This window comes from Brachyistius frenatus, unplaced genomic scaffold (assembly GCF_029030835.1).
Source record: "Brachyistius frenatus isolate BFR_SWC_R1_liver_20210118 unplaced genomic scaffold, ASM2903083v1 Contig_3, whole genome shotgun sequence".
Lineage (NCBI taxonomy): Eukaryota > Metazoa > Chordata > Actinopteri > Embiotocidae > Brachyistius > Brachyistius frenatus.
Window position 1 is genome coordinate 4490710 of NW_027210602.1, and position 23416 is coordinate 4514125.

Genomic DNA, 23416 nt, shown 5'->3' on the forward strand with positions numbered 1-23416 from the left:
TGTGTGTGTGTGTGTGTGTGTGTGTGTGTGTGTGTGTGTGTGTGTGTGTGTGTGTGTGTGTGTGTGTGTGTGTGTGTGTGTGTGTGTGTGTGTGTGTGTGTGTGTGTGTGTGTGTGCGTGTGTGTGTGCGAGCAAGAGGGTATCTTACAGAGCATGTATGATGTATGGCCCGAATGGCTTCTCGTAACCTGCTGTACATTTGAATGCATATGAGGACATTTAATATGAGTTACACCTACTGAGGCAGCCATTTTCAAACAGATGTTGAACCAAGGTGGTGCATTGGGCATTTCCCTCTTTATACATTTAACACGAAATCAATTCATGTGTTACCTTATTTTGTTTTCGTAAACAAAAATTACCTCTCCTGTCCTTTAGACCAAGCCACACTAGGTCTAATGAAAACGCCCAGATGTTCTCTGCCCGATGTGTCAGAAGCCGAGGTGACAATGGGGCGCAGGAAACGAGGCTTGAACCCTCAGAACAAATGGAATAAGAGGCATCTTTCCTGGAGGTAAGGAAACTCAAGACACACTCAACGATCGAGATGTCACTTTGAGCCGAGATTATCCAACATGTGTAACAATGCTGAATGCTAAAGAATGCTTCACCGAGAAAAGACCACTGAGGGAGCTTTTATCTCCATCTTCTATGTGTGATTTTGTCTGTTGCCTGGCAACCACATACAGTAATATGCCCCAAGTTGCATCCGGTACAGTATGTTTGCCATGACAATCAAAGCAGCTATGTTCATTGTCATCTCAGACACGCAAGCCTGAAACCTATATGAATTCTCCAAGTCATCGAACTAAACTGCCAATTTCTTCAGACTTGATGTTGTTTATATTTACTTTTCCTTTATTTTTCTTTACATTTGTATGTAAGGACAACTATATTGTTTTGAGTTTTGGGATTGTGTGAACTGCTCGTGTACATTTTCACTGGGCTTTAAATCAGATTGGAACATGTATCAACTTTTAATGCTCAGAGCACTCGTCCAAAACATATAAGATGCATTTTTGTTGTCACCCAGGGTGTATCAGCCTTGCGCACAACTTTTCAAAACCATTTAAAGCCAGCAACAGAAGTCTTCTGCTGCTTAAAGTAGTACCAGGCTGGAGGGAACAAAACAATTTAGGATACTGGAATCGGAAAAAAAACCTGACCTGAGGTGCATGTTTTTGGATGATGGGAGGAAGCCGGAGAACCCGGAGAGAACCCACGCAAGCACAGGGAGAACATGCAAACTCCGCACAGAAAGGCCCAGGACCGGATTCGAACCCGGAACCTTTTTTGCTGTGAGATGACAGTGCTAATCACTGCACCACCGTGCCGCCCAAATTGTCTGTGATTCCTCAAGAGCAAAGGCTTCATCACAAAGTCCTCCTGAAGTTTACACAATGCATGATAAAATAACATGGGCATGTTAAAAGCAGCTGGACGATCTGTCAGGGATACAGATTAGGGTTAGACAGCAGAGGAGGAGGCAGTGATTCACACACACTATCAGGGGTGTTTCAACTGATCAGGGGGTGATGTGCCAGCCAGTTTGTGTAGTGTGTGTGTGTGTGTGTGTGTGTGTGTGTGTGTGTGTGTGTGTGTGTGTGTGTGTGTGTGTGTGTGTGTGTGTGTGTGTGTGTGTGTGTGTGTGTGTGTGTGTGAACCCATGCAGCAAAAAACAACAATCCACACATTAATGCAGAGGAATACTGAAAATACAAATACACCCACATTCTTTCCACTCCCACATCTGGCTGGATTTCTCTCTGTTTTCTCTCTCCATGCTGGTGAGAGGTCTTTGTAAAGTGTCTTTTGATAAAATCTCCCTGTTGCACTCTTCCCCTGTTCATCGGCATCAATCTCTCTCAGATTTCAGCCAGCAGAGTTTCTTCTGACGAGAGGAGTCCATCTTTAGTTAACTTAACTTACTGGCCAATGACACTGGTTAACAAAGTTTTTGTCCACGTTTGTTATTTTTGCACACTAAATCTATGTTTTCAGAATCAGTAGTGCCTTTACATGTTAACAGACTATTGCTTAACACCAAAGGAGGAGGTTCGTGAGGCCAAAAATAGGCAGAAACTGTAAGTTTCGTAACTTTTTATGAGTAATAATCACTCTGTTACTTAAAAGCCATGTTTGATAAAGGATCATGTAAGAAGTCATCCTTGAAAACAGTTTGGAAAACTGCAGACACTTAAAAAAAAATATTTGGCAGGTGATTGGTCGAACCATCTGTCTATCACTGTCCATCACAGGTTCACATCTGCCAATCAGATCATTTTTCCATATGATGTGGTAGGAGCATACTGAAGAGGAAACACAACAACAAGCCGCAGTCTGTGGATAGTTAGTTTGCACGTCACACCTAAACAACATGCGTAGCTGCCAGTCAATCTCACAAATCCAGCTGCCTCACAACATAATTGGCGCGACACAGCTAGCCAATCAAAACTATTGAATGTACTCCCAATTAAATTTGGTTCATGTCATGACATTTAACTCTCAAGGTAACATAGACTAACTTTGGTGAGCCCTTCAATTTTCATCAAGGACTAACATCAAGTCAGAATTAAATGTTTTCATTCTTTATGATTATTCATTAAAGAAGAGCAGCTAATTATTATAATTATAGTGTAATATAGCTAACACCTACTGAATATTTTAGTTAGATATGCTAATGACACATTTTTGGCACACATAAAAAAAGTACTGTGAACTTGGTCTGGGTCACCTCGTATGCATAGTAACCACAGCAAACATTAGATGCTGCTCTGTGAAACACAGTAGAACTGTACGGTCTTGTTTGTTTTAATTTAGTTTTATTTAATTCTCTCATTTAACACTTGAGCCATTTTTTCACAAGTATAAGCGGTTAAATCGCTTTAGTTCAAACAAGGTGCCGGGTGTTTACAGCTGACAGGTCAACACGTCATCTCTGTATAGAGGGGTGTTGCTTAGCTCAGGGGCTACAGTGTGTACCTGACAGCTGGAACACTGCAGCAGACAGGCAGTCTGTGAAGATCTTTGCAGAGCCTTCAGAATATAATATGCTGAAATATTGTTTGTAAAGAAAGTGGGTTTAGTTTCCAAGCGTGTTCACAGCACTTCAGCTGGAGTAAAAATAATGCTGGTTTTATAGAAGTGGGGTTTTTTTTTTTTTTTTCTTTTTTCCTTTCATAGAAGATAAATGACCAATGACCATTTCCAGACAGAACCAACTACATGTCATGAAGATTTAAGGCGGGCTCAAAAGCAGTTGAGGTCAAGTGGCAACCCACCATGACATCACTCCCTGGTTTTTAGCCATTATGATGTTGTTTTTTTAGAGCCAGAAGTGACCATATTTGGACAAGAGGGTGGAGGTGAGGACACTGTACGCACCAGGTGTTACACTTTAGTGCACTTCAGCATTGGTTTCACTTTCAGAACCAGAGATGACGTTCATTTTTATACACAGTCTGAGGTAAACCTACCTATACAGGTCGAGGCAGCTTTGCCTCTTTGTAGCTGAAGAGTTGGCCACAGTAGCCTACATGCCTGATACCTGCTTTCTCCACATTTGTGATGATGCGATGTGATTCAGTAATGCACGATTTAGGTGTTGAAAAGAAGTAGCTTTAATCTTTTTAAGCAGCTGTCCGAGGAACAGCTAGTTGAAATACAGAATTCCCTGCTCTTATCGTATTAGCTATCATAACCTAATTATTAAATTAGATTAATTACAAAATGCATATATGTAAGTTTTTAAAGTGCTAATTAGCAGAATTCACGTGAACACAAAGATTGCAGTAATCTGTGAGGTGGAAAAACTTGGGTCAAACGAGTATTTATGCACCTGAGTAAAGTTGTGAGTTTTATTTCGGCCAGACTGACCAGCAGTTAAGTAGAGTGGGACACACAGGCCAGATGGGTCAGAGCAGCCTGCAGATGAATGTTGAAATGAGGAGGCTAATAGATCTCAGGTACGACAGCAGCGAAAGCAAAATGAAGCGAGATGCAGCGGAAAAGCAGAACATCGGGGCACTGGAGGATTGAAGAAACAGGTCGATAAGCAGGAACTTTCAGCTAATGGGAAGGCTGTCCGAGCAGATGGAACGAGGTTGCTGTGGTAGTTACAAGCAAAACAGAAAATTAAGTAGAGCTTGGACTGGAACAAGGAATGATGAGCATGATTATGTAATGTTGACCTGCAGACTGCAAACACTAATGTCCAAGGAAATATATATATAGAATGAAAGCATTAGAGTGATATGCTGGACTTAATGTGAGCAACTCATGACGCAACAGTTTGGCTGATATAGTCAAACTTATGGTTTAGAGTCACAGCTTATTTTATATAGGCTATCTGAATTTGTCTTTGTTGAAATATCCCAACACGGCATGTTTTATCAAAAATAAATGTCATTTCTACCAATCACCAACATCTATTTAACTTGGTTGCTTTATTCTTGTCGGTTACAACGGGTGAGGGCATGCTGGGAAATGAAAGGGGAGTCTAAGAAAAATATATTTAATTTTACTTTTCAGCAGTTATGTCAAAAAGAGATTGAGTAAGAGCAGGAGAGACAAATTTATATTTGTTTGTAGTCAACACCCCCATAAAATTGCATATGTATATTGTAGTGTGTTGTAGGGACTAGTATTTCCCAGCATGCCTCGAGAGTGCGCTTTTGTTGAAGTACCCTGCTCTAAACCACCACATGGTTATGTGGCAAACAGTTTTGCATTACTGTCTCAGACCAATTTGACTGAGTGTCTAGAGTTGCACAGTTTGTTGTCGTGAAACAAAGCACTTTGCACCATGAGTGAAGTCATTTGGCCATGAATCTAAACTCCATCTCTTGTTTATAGGATAGTTATCACTAAAAGTTAATGAATAAAATAATTGCTTCTCTTTGGAGCGGAGTCCGGGAAAAGCATGCAGGATTCTGTTCAGTTATTTTCAGTACATGTTGAGCACAGAGTTGAGAGTAGGGCCCTATGCTAGCCCATCAGATGGGACACAATATGCTTAAGGCTGTCTGTGATTGTAATAACTTTGGTGACAAAGACATTATTTTTTTACAGATCATGTAATTCACCTTGGCTTCCACATTCTAGTTTTCCCCTGAGCTACATACATTAATAGCAGATTACTACTGAGCGTTGGAATTGGACATAAATTGTTGAAAATCATCCTCACCTGATTGCCGGGGATCCAGGTCTGTCTCATCCAGCTGAGCAGACTAAGCTCCTCCAGCTCAGTGGTTTGCAGCAGCAAAAGCAACTGCTCAGACAGAAAGAGGGATGAGTTCAGGAGGATGAATCACTTGTCACCGGGGGCAGGATGGTTATGGCTTTTTGATAACAAATTACCTGGTGACTTTGTCCCTGTGGTATTGCCTTGTTGAAATAATCCCCTACATCACTGGAGGCTTTCAGTCAGCGATATAGAATTTCTTTCGGGGGTTCAGGATGGGGGCGGGAGGGTGGGGGGGCTCTCACATCAGGTCTCAGCTGACCTGAAAAAAAAAAAAAAAAAACAGGTGGCAGCAATCCAGCATCCCACTGCACTGAAAGTACTCAGCCAACATCTGCTTCAGGGGACCAGCAGTGCACTGCTGTGAGGACCTGCTGTTTTATGACTGGAACATTTTGCCTTTTCTCATCACACACTCTTTCTCTCGGCTTCTCTCCATCTTACGGCTGCCAACCTACTGCTGCCTATCACACTCCTTACACTGCCGTCAGCTTGGCCCCACTCGGCTCTCTGAAATAAAACAGCCTCTCTTTTCACTCTAGCGAAGCCACCTTTCTACTCGCGGCTCTCAGGTTTGTATACTAGCGAAATGGAGCCAAGATTTACTGAAAGTTGTGACATACGGACTTCGTGTCTTTTGTCGATTTTTCTTTTTTGGTGTCAGCCCGCAGCTTCTGCCAAGAAACAGATGGTGAATTTATGCAGCTTTTATTACAAACGCCTGTGGATTATTTGTTGATTTTAGATGTATTCACATGTTGAGGGGTTTCCATGTTATGTGGTTTATCAGTAAAGCAACACAGTGAAGTGTGTGATATTTGCTGCAAGCATTTTTTTTTATCCAGGTATTTTTTTTTTAATGGCTCATTGCTTGCCTTTCTGTTGACTTGTGAGCTTCTTTCTTTATTATATATTCACTGTAGTATTATCAGTGCTCAACTGATATCTAAGATGAAAGATTACCACGTACGCATACAAACACTCCAACAGTCAGTGTACACGGTAAAAATTTACTGTATTTTCATCGACAGTAAATTAATTGTGCTCGAACACCCTTTTAGTATGTCAGTTGAAAGTTACGTAAACACCCACTGAGACATGGTCTTAAACAACAAAAATATAAAGAAGCAATATATTACAATTGGACTGTTGTTTTTCCTCAGATTTTCTCAGATCAGAAAAACTAAAAGTGAATTGCATAATACAGTCTGTGATGGCAAAACTGATCTCCCTCCTCTTTATATATGGATGGCTTTGTTTCGTTAAAGACCTTGAAAGCACATGGTTTCATAATCAAGTTTTCAATTCTTTAGATGAGATTTAAAACTATGACCACACATACACATTACAACTGTGGAAGCATCCTAACTCCCAACAGACATTTTATCTACACGGTAACTGGAATCTTTATTGCATTAAATTGCATTAATTTAGTTATTCTTGCTCATTTCCCATCATTATATCCATTATCTCAACAGCTGATAAATTATTCTTCCTGTGATAGTGAGTGAAAGAATATAGTGTGTGTTATTAAATAAAGGCCAGTGTGGCTGTTTGCTATTCTTCTTGCCCCTTCTTCATCTGTTGATTTAGCAGCATCAATTTTGTGTGGGAGTAAGAGTCGTTTGTTTTATGATGGACAGACATTCATGTCTCCAAATAATGCATTGCACTTAAAGTGTTGCCATCCTCTTATTGATTTAAAGGCAAACAGATCTGAGTTGTCTCCAAAACATGTGTTTATAGCTATTTAATAGCTTTCCTGTTCTCACAACTTGTTAAATTGAAGATTTCCAGAGGAAATTAAGAACTAATCATTTACAAATCCAATTTCTCAGGAGCGTACACTGCTTTGAAATAAATAGTTTGTAAACAATTGTTGGCGTCGTATGCAACAAAAGGTTTCCAATGTCTACCAAAAGTATTTTTCGTATCAATCAACATTTATTAATTTGTTTTACCTTTAAACACAGAATAAAACTGAACATGATATTCGTCTCGTTTCCATGACAATGTCAATTTTGATTGTCTTCTTAAAGGAGCAGTGTGTTGGATTTAATGTAATCTGGGGTGAGGCTGCAAATTGCGACCAACGAAACATCCCTCTCATTTTTGACCATACTGGGCCACTTTGACACATGGAGGAGGACCTGCTTCCTGTGTATAAGGGTGATCAAAACGTTCAGAGACCGTTCCTGTTGCACACAAATAGAGCAAAGCACTGTGACTTGCATGAACCAGGATGAAGCGAGATTCTTTGTAAGTATTCCAAGTTACATCTCTTGATCAAAAATAGGAACCCGAGTTGAAAAAAACATTTCTGTGATGACTGGTCCGGGTGTGTTTGCGATTTCATTATGCACTTGGAAGTGAGCAGAGAGCGCGCGTCAAAAGTTTGTGTCTGATTTTTGGGAAACAGAAAAAAGTAGCCTGGAGCCAAATCCGGTGAGTACAGTTGGTGGAGATGTTTGTTTTTGTAGGTGAGAAACTCAGGCTCGTTGTCATGTTGGAGAAACAAAGTGCCATCGTGTCACAGTTCAGGTCAGTTGACATTCTGCCCGTCTTTAAATACACACGTCACCTCAAACACCTCTACCGACTTATTCCGTCATTACTGTGGATTTTCTGAAACATTTGCTGCTGATTTACCGGGTTTGACACAACATTTGATGTCCGCTCTCTGTTCATGTTCATGGTGAAATTGCAGATACATCCACAAGAGTGGTCACAGAAACCTTTGTAACTCAAGTACTGTTGTCTATCAAGCGCTTAAACTTAAAATACGTGCTGACGGAGATCATAGCTTCCTCCTCATGGTGATGACATTCCTTTGTAGATATGAAGGGTTCATTTTGTAGGTACAAAAAAAAACATTCTTCTTAGTTTCAGGTCAATATATAGTAATGAAAACAGAATTATGAACATTATATTTCTTTTCTTCCAACAGATCTCAAATCTACAATCTTAAATCCTACGCACTGAACCTTTTATTAAGACCAATAAAAAATAATTGACTGAAATACAAAGGCTATACAATCATTCTACATGCTCCTCGGATATGATGATGATGACAGCAGGGATCACAAAGAAGGCTTTCAGTTTTTGACAGTCAAGGACATTGTTAATTGTCACAACTGAATATGTTTGAATCGAAGCATGAATAACTGTACAATAATTAACGGCACTGTGGCATAAACTTGCATATTTCCTCTCTTCACTTGCTTACTCTCCCTCGTTCATCCTCTGTTTGCCAGTTATGCGCCACAGCAAAAAGATCCACAGCCTGTCCAGGACTGCCTGCTCTGTAGTGTCAGGGAGTTCTTTGATGTAAGCAGTTCTTTATGTAGGTATTATATTTGATTGATGTGGAAACGTCTGACAGTACACTCTGTTCTCAGATATTTTATTTGTGAGTCAATGATGCACAGTCAGGGGCTGCGTCGCTGCTAAACAGCCCTTCAGCTCCTGAGCCGCTGATGACTCCCGCTTTATGCAGCAGCCAAAATTCTCTCACATCTGCACTTTTTTGTTCTCCAAACTCTGCTGGCTCATGCGCTTATCACTCTCTAACTGCTCGTGAGTCACGGTCATAAAATTTCAAGAAAATAGACATTTACGCCGTCATCACAGCCATCCACTTGATCAGCCCACAGTTTATTCTCTCAGTGCTGATCTGAGAAAAAAAATTAGGATGCGAGATGAACTTTTGACCATCATCAGCAGTCAGGTTTTCTGATATTTGTTTCCTTCTGTTGTTTTACTTGAATCTAAAACAGTTATTCATGTAAAATCATATTTTAACATTTTACATATTAGTCAGACACTCATGTGAATATCCAGCAGTGCACACAATGTTTGTCATCAAGGCCTCTCTGGTCACATGGTAACATTGAGCTCTGCACATCAGGAGGTGGCGAGTGATGATAGTAACTCAGGTGTGCAGGTGGATGGGAGAATTGAAGTGGAGTTTCATGAGCAGAGGTAGTAAGTGTTAGCATAGCTTTCAAGTTGTGTTTTTTAGCATGCAACAAAAACATAAGAAGACCACTTAGCAGCTTATAATAATTGTTTGACATGTTGGGAGTTATGGCCATTCAGTTTTTCTGACAGAATAGGAAGAGAACGATCGATACCACTGTGGGTGATTATAAAGCCAGAGCCAGTTCGCCCAGTTTGGCATGAAGACTGGGAGGAGAAACACTGACCGTCATGAAACTGAGCCTTCCACTTTCTCTTACTATCTGGTTGTATCTTGAAGTGGGGTAAAAAATACAAATTGTGATTTTGCAGGGAACTATGTGCTGGAACCATTTTTTGGCTGGACACACTGACATCTTGGAGAGTTGTCATTTTCTCCAGGTTGTCATACTATCCATGAAAACTTAGTCAGCAAGAAGGCGAATATGCATATTTCCCAAAATATCTTACGATTAATTGCCTGACTAGATGTGGCAGTGAGACAAATGTGTGAATATAGCAGCAGGCTTGACTTTATTGCCTGCATTAAACTCATTGGTTTCACTTTATTAGACAGTAAAAACAAGTGACTATGTAAAATTGAAATGCATTTACTGGTATGAGAAGTAATTACACTGTTTTCAAGACAGTTTGTAACAAATATGCAAGTCTATTTGACCATGCCTCATGTCCACGCCTGGAAAAAATGAATGAATGTATGTTGTGCGTCAAACTCTACCACCGCCACCATTGTAGCATCACTTTAAGCCACACCCACTGGTCGCTGATTAGTCCACCGTTCAGAGCAAACCTTAACTTGAACAGGGTTTCCAGACTATAATCACAGCAAAGACTGAAACTATAAACAATAGCCAGGTGTTAATTTATTAGAGCATTTTTCATCTGGACTTGCCTTGACTTGCCTTGGCAAAAAGTGTTGTCATATTTTAGTCATAATATAGTCAATCAATTTGGGGAATTACTGACAAAATGATTGAATCAAGTAAAATAAGAGGTTAAAGTTTGAATGAGGTAAATATACAGTATTTGTCCAGTTTACGTGAGGAATACAAAGAAATGTCCAAACTCTTGTGATAACTTTTTTTTATTATTATTTCAGACATTGTATTGTTCCATTATACCATAAAAAGGAAAAATGTTTCATTCAAGGTGAAGCCTCAATAATAAATAACAACAAAAATAACAGAAGTGGTTGGCCAGAAATTATTATTGAAGGAAATATTTATCCATTAGTTTTGGTTTGATAACCAAAAATATATATAAACAGCATTGTTTTGTTTTAAATTATTTTTGTAAAGGACTAAAATAATTTCAGATTTGTTTTTCCTCAGAATCTATTTGGGAGAAAAAGCTGACAGGGACACATTAAAATCATTTAAAAAAAAAAAAAACAGTACTGCTCTGGACTTAATGAGAACAAGCTGCTAAATAAACATCAGATCTGGCAGCAGTTGGTCACCTGATTAAAATATAATCAATAAGGTTGTTAAAATCAAGGTGTAAGATTGACATACTGACAAGATCCATGTCGTGATCTGTAAAGACAATCAAATGTAAAGGCAGCACCGTGGGGATGTGACACCCGCTTCATTTTTCATGCACCTCCAGCCTCCTTAGGTAAACACAAGCTGTTCACAGAGACTCCTCGCTTCATCTGAGATGCAGGGGAAGAATTTCTCTGACCTTGGTGGACCTACCCACAATTACATACACACACACGCACGCACGCACGCACGCATACACACACACACACACACGCGCACACATGCACTCACTCACAGGTCGATGCGCATACCATTCGGACGCACATACATGCTTACATGCTGACAAAACAATGCACGCTGCCTCTCCATCTTTCTCGCTCATAAACATTCCTCTGAACACAGACATACACAGTCGCACACCCTCGTCTGTCTGAATTAGCACAAATAAGCAATTGAATTTGTCTGTGGACGTTAAGCCACTTGCAGTGACCTTGGCTAACAACTGGTTAGCAGCGAAGGTCAGATGCTCGGGCAATATGAATAAGTGCACTGTGTGGCCTCCTTCTGGCAAATAAATCAATGCACCGTTTCCAGTCAGTGCAGGAAATGTAAAAAGTGAGTAACCTTTGCTCTCCAAATATTATTACATTTTGGGGACTGCAGCAGCCTAATTAGTGCATTAACTTTTTTTTTTTTATGCGAGAATGAACCCAGATTATAATGCATACAGTAATCACCAATTTTTACCAACGGGAATAAATAAATAAAAAGCATACCACTGCTGTTTCATAGAAAACTGAGCAATTATCCTGAACCATGGAGCACCAGCTATGTGTGAGACAAAGCAGGGAACAATTCTAATTATTTTACACTTTTATGTCACTTTTAATAGCATTCTTTTTCTTTTTTGGGGGGGGGGCATTTTTGCCCTTCTTAATGCCCTACACGGATTCCAGTCTTACTGTACAACAAGTTTCCCCACAGAATCAGATAATCTGAGTAGATTTGAAAGCAACTAGCTGCATATCTTTGCATTTCAACCCCATTTTCCAGCCACTTCCTTTTTCCTTTGAGCTAACATTGCCAACACCGTCCATGTGTTTTGTGACAACATGTTGATAGAGACATATTTGCTAATTAACACATTTATTAGCTGCACTAACGGACTCCCTCGCCTCACTGGATGTGTTAAAGCTGCTGTAATAACAGCCGAACATCAGGCAGCTCAAGTGTTCACCGCAGTGAGGAGCAAGAATAAATATGTGTGGATGTAGGCTGTACTGTGGATGTCGTGACCTTGACAGGATTTTATTGGAAAGATGAGATGTGAAAAGGGACAGTTTCTTTTTTTTTATAATGGGGAGTAAACCTGCTCATCTCTGTTACTGTTTTTTTTATATATTGATATAATGAATCATTTATAGGAGTCTTCCTCAGTCCTCTCATATATTTGGTGCTTTACAGCAACATTTTTGACTATAAGAGGAAGAATCTGGCCGTGGTGTTTGAATTTGTTTCCGAATCATTGCTCATTTGTACATCCAGCATTTACAGAGTGAAATTATTATTTATTTGGAGACATGTTTAATCCACCTACTGAACCTAAGTACAATACTCCCTCACCCTTTAGCTCTGTTTTGCTCTCCACCAGCTGCTAAGAAAAATATCTGGCTACTAAATGCAACTTTACTCACAATTCATGATGTCAGTTATTATTTGGTGCTAGCTGCTCGCTGTGGCCAAAAACAATACCATAAGAGTGGAGCGAGTGAACCAAACAGTGAAGTCGTAAGGAATAAAATGTGGTTATATTAAGTTAAAACTGTATTATTTCAGCAAATAAAAAACAAACAAAATGACCAGTGAAAACACTGAAGTAGATTAAAAAAAAGTAAGGAGTGATGAAAGAAACCAAACCTGAAACGGATAAAACCAGACAGAACTTACTTTTACGTGTGTCTTGAGGAGTGATTTAAAGGATTAAAGCGGTCTTGCTGGTGTGAGCTTGTCAGGCAGGTGTTCAGAAGTTTGACTTTGTCTGTAAAGGTCCAGTGACCCTGAGCCTCAAGCTGGGTTGCTGGAGCAGCTGCTTCTCCAACTCATGTGGGGATGAAAGAACTGAAATGTAGCTTGTAACGAAAGTTATTGTGACTCGAGGGTTTCCAGGAAAATCAACTCAGACATCGTTTGCTGTTAAAAAAATAAAATAAAACAGCAGGTCATCAGGATGACGGCTTTAAGATGGGTTATCAAACCTCTCATTAGTTTTTAACACAGTTCACAACATTGTTGGACATGATTCTTAAGATGATTTATTTTGACAGTGGAGCTTGGTGGGTTACAGAGCATTGTTATATGTTTAAGTGAGATTCAATGAACTTCACACCAGCACACTGTAATGTATTCTCAAATAGTTTATTTAAGTAAAAGTAGCAATAAGAAAATAAAATATTCCGCTTGAAGTCCTGCATTCATAATGTTCTCAAGTCCTGAATAATGTTTAAGCAGCATTTTGATGTTGTGGGGATGATTTTGATTACTTTCTATCAGAAATGCTGTGATCTAATGGCACAGAAAAGTGTCTACTCTAATGTTTATGGAGCCCGGACAAATAAAATTTGCCATTGAAAACAAAACCTGAACGGAAAATGGAAAAGTTACTGGCACTGAGAAACAGAATACAGACATTGAAAAAAATTACATGTCAATAACATTTACATATTTTTTCATTGTTTGACCATGAAGTTGCAATTATATTATCTGATTCCATTTCTAATAAGTTACATTCATTCAGTCATAGCAAGCTGCTGACACAATTTAAAGTATTTTGAATCAGCACATCCCTACGTTTTATACCACTGATGAGTTAATTCTATTACAATGTATAATATGTTGTTAGTTGGTCATATGTTTGTTATGTAAAATATAGATCTGCCAAGTGACAACAGTTTGACTGTCAAAATAAGTGTAGAGAATTAAAACGTCCAATATTTCCTTCTTAACTGTAGTAATAGTAACCATCAAATAGAAATACTCAGGTAGTACAGTACTGGAGTAAATGTGCTGACATGACATTAGACCACTGCTCCATATCTAAAAAAAAAACAGTCTATAAAGTTTGGAAGTACAGGAACTGCAGAAGAATAGTAGCCTTTTGGCTAAATGTATTAATTATTGATGTAAATTAATGTGTGCTGTCACCCATGAAAAAATGAATAAAGTAAAAGTAGATTTGAATCCTCCTTTAGATGGTAAAATAGAGAGCCTCATTTAACACTCACTTAGCTCAAATATTAGACTTTTCCTGAGCGAGTGTTCATCTTTAAAGGAAGTCAAAAGGCAATGTGATGTAATCAACAACGTCAATGTTGCACTTAAAATCAGATGGAGAGCGTCCCCTTTATTGGTAGAAAAAGAAATGGCTATTTTAAACTCTGGTTCTTTTTATACAGCACCACAAAGGGCACCAAAGTCACAATGAATAATCAGAATCCTAAATCATGAAAGATATGCTGTAAAAGGAGAATGTTTTGAAATTTGAAGATCAAGTGTAATGATTATTTGATCTTGAAAGATTATTGATATTACTACTAGATGTTTGGCAGGTATAAAGGACATTGTTGTGAGTTTTGTTCATGAAAGGTAGAAAATTAAGCGTGAAATCGACCTCATAATAATCCCTACTCCCTCCTAATGATCTTCCACTCTTCTTTTATTCAACATGTGATCTGCCCTCCTCCCTCTCAGAGTGAGGACCTTCCCTAAGGATTCGGCCTTACTGGGCAGGGACACTGTTCGAGCCCTGATGTACTACGCCTTGAAGGTCTGGAGCGACATCGCGCCGCTCAACTTCCACGAGGTGGCCGGCAGTGACGCAGACATTCAGATCGACTTCACTAAAGCCGACCACAACGACGGGTACCCCTTTGACGGCCCGGGGGGAACGGTGGCTCACGCATTTTTCCCCGGAGAGCGGTTCACAGCTGGAGACACACACTTTGATGACGACGAGGCCTGGACCTTCAGATCTCCAGGTGAGGAACATCGTCTCCAAGTTTCTGTGTTATACACGTTTGCCCGAATACACGATAGAAAGTGTGTGTCTGAATCAAAAGAAGGGTGAAAGACGGAGGGATGTGTGATATTCTCGGAAACATATCATCAAAACATTTGTGAGAGACTCCCAGAGAACTGACAGAAACTTTCGGTGCCTAGAAAACCTGGAGAAAATGAAACGGTGCTTGAAAAATGTTTTGAACTTCCACGCTCGTCAGAGCTTCTATAACTAGAACGCTGATGGAGCAAAGCCTTTTGTTCATGTTCCAGACTATATGATTAATATTTCATCCGTTAGAACTAATGATATAACATACAATGGTTTCAGCGAAGTGTTGATTGTCATCACATGCTTATTAGGAAGCATAAAAGACATCATTTCATCTCCTCGAACAGCCACAAACAAACAATCCACTCTCATACGACACTGATACACATGAAATCTGTGGTTTTAGAAATTACCAAAAGAAATTGAAGTTTACTGATGACTTTTATTGATCCTACTTAATGATGCCATAGGGTCGCTGCACAAATTAAATATTTTGAAATTGACAGATCAGGGAGAAGAAGCGCAGTTTTTCAGGTGATTAAAGTGTATTACCTGAGTGCCGATCACAACGTGAAGGGAATACATCTCTACCAGAACTCAAAGCAGCACTAGTCTTTGATGTCAACTAGCAGCGGCGCCAATGAGAATCAGTAAAGGAGGGATTTAGACACAATGACACATTGATGAGATTTTCAGGGTTGTGGACACACTTTTGGGCCGAGGCATCAGTCAATCTTTTTAGTGAGGGACAACGGTGGAAGGGTTAAAAATTGTACTCAAGAACAATTTTCAAGTACTACATATCAGTAAAAAATACCATACATTTTTCTTCAGTACGTTTTTATCCATGTTACATAGTTACTCGTTAGTTGAAAGATAAAGATTGACACATAACTTGTAAAACACAAGTCATTCTTCAGATTGAAGTACAAAATGGTTCAAATTTAAATGTAATTTAGACTCAGTTTAAATAATAATGTTGTATTATAAATTCTGCATATGTACTTTTAACTGCTGATTTAGCAAGTGATTATTTTGGTCTTAGTTTCCTGAAGTCCATTTCTAAATGCAGGGATTTTACTTATAAATATGCTTTTTATTTTTATTTGGTTCTTCATGAAGAAGTTTGACATTTTGGGAAAAACACTGATTCACTTTCTTACCAAGAGTTATATGGTCAGAGCTATGTCAGCCTCAGTTTCAGTCAATATGCTCAGCTAAGTTAGGTGGCTGTTGCCTGTAATTTCAGACTTAGCAAACAGGCGTGAGAGTCTTTCAGAAAGACAGCTGATAAGCATATTTCTTTAAAAAAAAAAAGTCAAACCTACCTTTAAATAAAGGATCTTATTACTCCACCACTGATGAGACACACTCAACATTTTTTACAGATTCCATGTTTAGAAAAAAAAAAATTCATGTGTGCAAATACCATGATGATCACTTGGATAAATTTCTTTCTGGTAAACTCTCTTCATGTGTATGATTAAAACCTGAAAGACAGGCCCCTCCAGGCTCAAAGGCTGACTGTGCTGCTGCCCCTTGTAGATGATGCTGATCAGCTGGTGAGAATCAGACAGGACCGGTGTTCATTCACATTCTTTGCCTTCGCCCTGTTAAAGGTGGGGACCAGATGTTACTGCAGTTCAATTTGCTCCAATTAGACCCTCCAGCAGGCTGCAGCGATGTCATCGCAGGTGGGCACGGTGCTGCCGTAGTTTACAGCATCAACTGCATCTATTGGTGTTTGATTAATGAGAGCAGGGTGGTAAAGGAAGGAAGGGTCAGAAGTGTGTTATTATCTTTATGTCCCTATTGGGGAGAATTAAAACAAATAAAATGATCTCTGCCAAGAATTATGTTTCCAGCTACAAACGATAGTGACAGTGATGGCAGACAGCTTTGGTGTTAAAAAAAAAAAAAAAAAAAACACACACAGCCTCTTACCGAGAACAAGCGTGAGAAGATGCTGACTGTGAATCATCTTAGCTTGTTGGATGTTCCGGCTTTCAAGGCTGCTTCTTTTTTACTGTCTGTCATGAAGGGTGAATTGTACATTGAATAAAACACATCAGACTTTTTTTCATTTATACATCAAACATCAAGTCCGTAAGGGGAATACAAAATATGTCTTATCCAGTCAACACCAATAAAAACAACCATGTTTGCTGCTGTCAATGATGTTATAATTAGTTTAGCACAGAATTTGAGTTTTTGTGATTTCAGATGGAGATGGTGTACTAAAGACAAAATGATTTGTACGCTATATAAACAGGATACTAATCCTTCAAGGTTTTGTCTGTCTCCTTGCAATCTCTCACACACTTGTATTTTGAGACTGTCTACTAAATGCTTTTAGCAATTTGGGACTCACAACAAGGCCGAGGTGCTCACTAGTTATGGAATTTCACATCATCCTTTTCTTTGTAATGCACTGGAAAGAATAATAGTTTCCCAAATAACTATGTAACTCTAAAACAACGTGGTATTTAAATGTTGCAGCCTGACATTTAGCTTTTTTCAAGGAAATAACTGACCTACTGCGTACACCAATGACGTGCTGCCTATAACTGTCACAGTGTGCTCTTACTTTGCCTTTTTCTGTTTCTTCAATCTGCCTTCCCTGGTAAAAAAAAAAAAAAAAAAAAAACAGCATTGGCATATTATGATAACTTTGATAATGTAAACATGTTAGCAAACAGTTGGCCTATTCAAACATCCATAATATAAGTAGCAGCATTAGCATTCATACGAAGACACACTTCTGGCCACCTGGCAAAATTAAGTCCAATATTCAATCTTCTTTCTAGCTGTCTCCGCCAACTCCTGAGGGAAATGTCAGTCTCATTAACGGCTAAATGCGGCGCTATGTTCATCAGCCAGTCGCCCATTGTGTCTGTTTGCTGTTTGCTGTTTGGTGCTGTGCAGATATATACAGAGATATGTAGTGTTAGACATGGCTGAGAAAGCCACAGTAAATAAAGCTGATGAAAGTGGTGAGAGTGAGGCCAAATTTGTAAAATTGTAAGCCAAAACAAAAAGCTGAAAAACCCCAAAACACTCCTTGGAGTTTGTGAGTTTGTCACGACAAGACAACCTTCTCACATCCACCAAGTCATATGATCCATTGTTAACATCAAAATATTTATTCTAGCAGTTTTAAAGTGACGATTTAACACGTTACAATTGTAATTTCACATACGGATCATTTTGGGGAATTCTGGTTACTTCTTTAATACTGGATCATAAAGACCAGTTAATTGATCCTGAGAATTAAAAACATAATTTTGTTTTCAATTCATGCTTTTTATCAGGATATACTGTACCTTACAATAATGTGTCCAGAGAAAACTTAAAGGGTGCATCCTTGCTTCTTGCTCAGTGTTTACCCATCGACAGTTCTGAGCCAGATGCATCTGCATGTTGATTGTTGCTCATTGTTACAAACTGAAAATATATTAATCAAATCTCCTCCATTGATGTGACAGTCCCACGTCTCCTGTTTTGTATAGCAGCCATCCAGCCTGCTCAATAGCTTAAAGGATAATTTTTTTCTGGCGCTGCCAAGTTGCGTGATTTACCGTACTAAATATTCACAAAAGGAGCTGATGCAGACTTCCAATTCCTCTCATGACATAATAGCTCTTTGTAAACACTTTGCCTTTGCAGCCCAAAATCATAGAGAGGAGAGTCAGCTCCAAATGCATATAGACGAGCTGGATAGGGAAAATCACACCTACAAACAGAGCGTGGTCCAATAATTTAGGATGGCTGATTATACTGTGTGCACAATTATTAGGCAAGTGAGTTTTTTTGACCATATCATCATTTGTATGCATATTTTCCAACTCCAAGCTGTATAAACTTGAATGCCTAGTGGATTTAAGCATATCAGGTGATGTGTATTTGTATAATGAGGGAGGGTGTGGCATAAGGAGATCAACATCAAGGTGTGCATAATTATTAGGCAGCTTCTTTTGCTCAGGCAAAATGGGCCAAAAAAGAGATTTAACTGACTCTGAAAAGTCAAAAATTGTAAATGTAAGGCTTATTACTGTTATTGAAAAGAAGGGTGCTATATTGTTCCGATTTTTTTTTTTTTTTTAATGTCAGAAAGTTTTTCATTTAGTTGCATAATAATTCTGTACACTAATAGTTGCATAATAATTCTGTACACTAATAGTTGCCCAACAATTGTGCACACATAGATATTCTCCTAAGAAAGCCAAAACCTCACTTTTACTTTCTTAAATATTCAGGTTTGAGGTTTATTAACATTTTGGATTGACCGAGAGCACTGTAGTTGTTCAATAATAAAAATGTATCCTCAAAAATACAACTTGCCTAATAATTGTACACACAGTCTATATGCCCATCTCTTGATTTGAGTAACAAGAAATTATGGTACAGTGAGTTGTTTGGTCACAACTCTTGGCTTCCAAATTTAAGGTACTCCATAACTTCGGGAGAGGTTGACAGCTTCAGGAACCTGACTTCTATTTAGGTTTCATTTAATGGAGGCTCGATGGAGTTTGATTAATATTTCAAACTAAAATTTGTGTTTCTCTGGAAAAAAAAATTCCATACGGGTCTAAGGTTTCAAGTCCATTCCTCTTCAAGAATATCATGGTCAGCTTTCTATTTTAGTAATTAAAGCTCTGAGTTGTACTGGGGCACAGAATGAAATTAAGGCTTTACGGTGCTTTCCAATCTACATTTGGGTAATGGCATCCTCACTCTGTGGGTTAGAAATGCAGCAACAAAATATGTAGGTCATCTGTGGCTGCAGATATCCCCAGAGTAGATTTCTAGGCTGCTATTGAAATAAAAAATCTCAAGCAATAATCAGCGCTTTCACTCCTCGCATGTCCAGACTCAAACAACGATCCCCAACGCTCCATCAGAGATTGTTTCCAGTCGTTGCATCCCACTCGGCGTAGACCTCGGGTTAATTTTGAAACTATTGGAGCAGCCTTGAAACAAATGGCAGTGACCACCATATGATGCATGTTGTGTACTGAAACTCACCAAAGCTTTTAACAGCGGAGACCTTTCCCCAATGTGAGGATTGTGCAGCACCATGTCAGACTTTGTGAATCTACAGATACAAGGAGCAATGCTCTTGCTCTCCAGGTTGAATTCCAAGATATTTTCTAGCATTGGACAACTGTTTGTATATTCAGAAACAAACATTTGACTTCAATGCCATTGCACTTAGCAAGTCACATTGGTCGCTGATTTCTAGACTATAATCACAGTGAACACTGAACCTTTGAACAATAAGTGACCAGAGCCAGGCAATTTTAGCATAAAAGACTTAGACCTTTTAATGTCCTTCATCCTGAACTCATAATCACCACTCTGGGAATGTGAACTTTGTGTCATAATGAAACAGAACTATGTGGGACATAATGAGTTGCTTGTGCGGACGGCCTATGCCTTTGTTGTTGTTGTTGTTGTTGTTGTTTTTCTTCATTTATTGGATGGTGTTTATCCTTTACAATTTGCACAATGTTAACCTCAAACTAAAAATCTATGTTTGACATACACTCGCCGGCCACTTTATTAGGTACACCTGTTCAACTGCTCGCTAACTCAAATATCTAATCAGCCAATCACATGGCAGAAACTCAATGCATTTAGGCATGTAGACATGATCAAGACGACCTGCTGAAGTTCAAACTGAGCATCAGAATGGGGAAGAAAGGTGATTTAAGTGACTTTGAATGTGGCATGTTTGCTGGTGCCAGACGGGCTGAAGCAGATGGGCTCGAGCAGCAGAAGACCACACCGGGTGTCACTCCTGTCAGCTAAGAACAGGAAACTAAGGCTACAATTCACACTGGCTCACCAAAATTGGAAAATAGAAGATTGGAAAAACGTTGCCTGGTCTGATGAGTCTCGATTTCTGCTGCGACATTCAGATGGTCGGGTCAGAATTTGGCGTAAACAACATAAAAGCATGGATCCATCCTGCCTTGTATCAACGGTTCAGGCTGGTGGTGGTGGTGGTGGTGGTGTAATGGGGTACTTTCTTGGCACACTTTGGGCCCCCTAGTATCAATTGAACATCGTTTAAATGTCACAGCCTGACCATGTCCATCGCTTTATGACCACAGTGTACCATCTTCTGATGGCTACTTCCAGCAGGGTAACGTGCCATGTCACAAAGCTCAAATCATTACTTAAAAAAAAAAAAAAATGTTTTTAGATATTTTAAAACAAGTAATCCGTCATGTTTACGTAACTGTGACACAGACTATAGAGAACGCTGCTGGAGTTGCAGCATCATCATCCTCCCACACCTCACCCACATTAATGAATGAAGTGAATGTGCCATTTCATCCTGGCACTTTAACCTGCTTTAAAAAAAAAAAAAAAACTGTGTCATTCTGATCTATTGATTGTGTCGTATTGACAGAAAGTACTATGAGCTCTCCCTACTATGTGGATTCACATCCAATCCAAAGCACAGCCACTGGCTTGTTGTGTTCCTGCATCTTCCCATCTACCTATGCTGCACCATCCTTATTAAACTTTTAACCAAATGCTGCGGGCTATGTTTGTAGCCCTCTGGTACATCATGCTGCATCCAAGGTGGAAGGGCCCCTTAATGTATTATAAATTTACTATGCATCAAAGTAATGAGATGTATTTAATATTCTCTCTTATGATGCCCTGGAATTACTTCAATTAGTTGGAAATATTACAGATCATGTCAGTGATGTGTTTTTCTTCTGTCTGTTTACTTTCTTTCTCTCCATCTCTCTTTCTGCTGTGGGTGTCGAAGTCAATGAACCTTGTTCATCCACCTAAATCTCTCAGCTCTGGCTTTGTCAGCAGGCACTGGTATTTTTGTCTGTCATCCTCAGATGGACTGTAAATACGATGACATGGTACCTACTTTGTTCTGAATCCCTGTTCACTCCCTCGATACCTCCTTTTATCCCCCTTTTCTCTCTCCACCTCGTGCTCTTGTAGATTAGAGTTGGCATTTGGCCTCTGAGTGTCCCAGGTGTTGTGAGCACAAGTGCACGTCTCCAATCGCCCTTTGTCTTTTGACAGAGCATGGCGCTGAGATGTTCCCAAGCCGAGGCTAACACAAGGTTACCATAAGGCAGACTTGATCCCAGCCACCAAGGAACTCTAAGCTAGCTTGGCTCGACATGCTAGCACTCTCACTTCTGCAAATCTAAATCTCAAAACCTCAGCTTTTGTATTGCTTAGCAGAGCCAGACGAGGAATTTTGTGAAAGCTCTGCCGCCTCTGTTTAGCCAGGGAAATGTGCTTTAATAGTCTGCATCCTCTTTAAGTGTCTTTCCACACGTTGGTTTTGATTGGCAGCCCAGAGGCTGAGGCAGTTATTACCATAGTTATCTCACTACACCAACGGCACTCAGCCACCACAGCTGTCTGTCATGCCTCTTCATTTTCAACCAATAGAGTTCACTTATAAATGGGATAAACATGCAAACAGGGGCTGTGCTGGTTCTACAAAAATCCCACACCTTAAGCAGCGAGGTGATCTCCATCTGAGCTGAAGGTGGTAAAGCAAAGATTAAACTACAGTATAAAAGGTGGTAACTTTCAAAATGAAAACCCTGTTTCCTCTTACTGCCCTCAAAAGGGTTGAGGTTAGTTTTAAATGCTGAGAGAAAAGAAAGAGGAGCTATGTCTAAAATTTTGAGTGTGCAGTTTTTGTTGATAAGTAATTTACTACCATGGTGGACAGCAGCGGCTGTCGGGAAGATAAATAAGTCGTGTGCAGAATCCTTTAGTAGCTGCTCTGATTGAAGTGATTTCTCTCCAAAATGAGTAGGAGAGCTGTTTTACCCACTTTTAAAGATGCATCATTACAAATGCAAGTTTTAAATAGTCCCATTCGTGATTCGTTTTTAGTGGGTATGGATACAAGATGTAACAAATGTACAGCATATAGATATAAAGAAGAATAATCAGTCTCTCTCTGTGTCTCCGTCAGACTCTCACGGGATGGATCTGTTTGCGGTTGCCGTGCATGAGTTCGGTCATGCCATCGGCCTGGTCCACACCTCAGCCATGGAGTCCATCATGAGACCGTACTACCAAGGTCCCGTGGGAGACCCTCTGAAATATGATCTACCCTACGAGGACAAAGTCCGCGTCTGGCAGCTCTACGGTACGGGGACACCTGTGTGTGTGTGGGGGACAGACAGAGAGGAAGGTTCTGTAGAGAAAGGGTATTGATTAATGAAAACATGGGTGGAGTTAATTGGACCTCTTTATGGTATATGACCTTATCACACCGTTCCCTGATAATAGAGAGCAGCGGTGTGCAGGGGAGAGACTAATGATCATGAAGGCGAGAATGAAGTGCAGGGAAGAACTCTGAAGGACATGACTGCAAAGGAGGAAGATGAATTAAGCTGAATTAGATATAAACACAGACACAAAGATGAGACTGCCCTATTATCTTACAGTAAGATAAATGCATTAAATAACGCAAAAGGAGAAGGACTCAGCTCACAAATCAAAAATCAGCAGAATGTCTATTTGTTGATTTTTGGCTCTTTGATTCATTGTTCAATTGGAATGAAAAAAATATATTAGGGAACAAATGTGTGGGTTTTA

At 39.5% G+C, this 23416-nt stretch overlaps 1 protein-coding gene across 1 annotated transcript in view; it reads left to right on the top strand.

Annotated features, from left to right (window-relative positions):
- The window catches only part of mmp17a (matrix metallopeptidase 17a), an 80422-nt gene that overhangs the window by 42229 nt on the left and 14777 nt on the right, over positions 1–23416 (top strand). The window contains exons 3-5 of the mRNA XM_069704035.1: positions 379–514; positions 14452–14738; positions 22788–22964. Coding sequence (XP_069560136.1) covers positions 379–514; positions 14452–14738; positions 22788–22964 — 600 coding nt within the window. The remainder of the gene's footprint in view (positions 1–378; positions 515–14451; positions 14739–22787; positions 22965–23416) is intronic.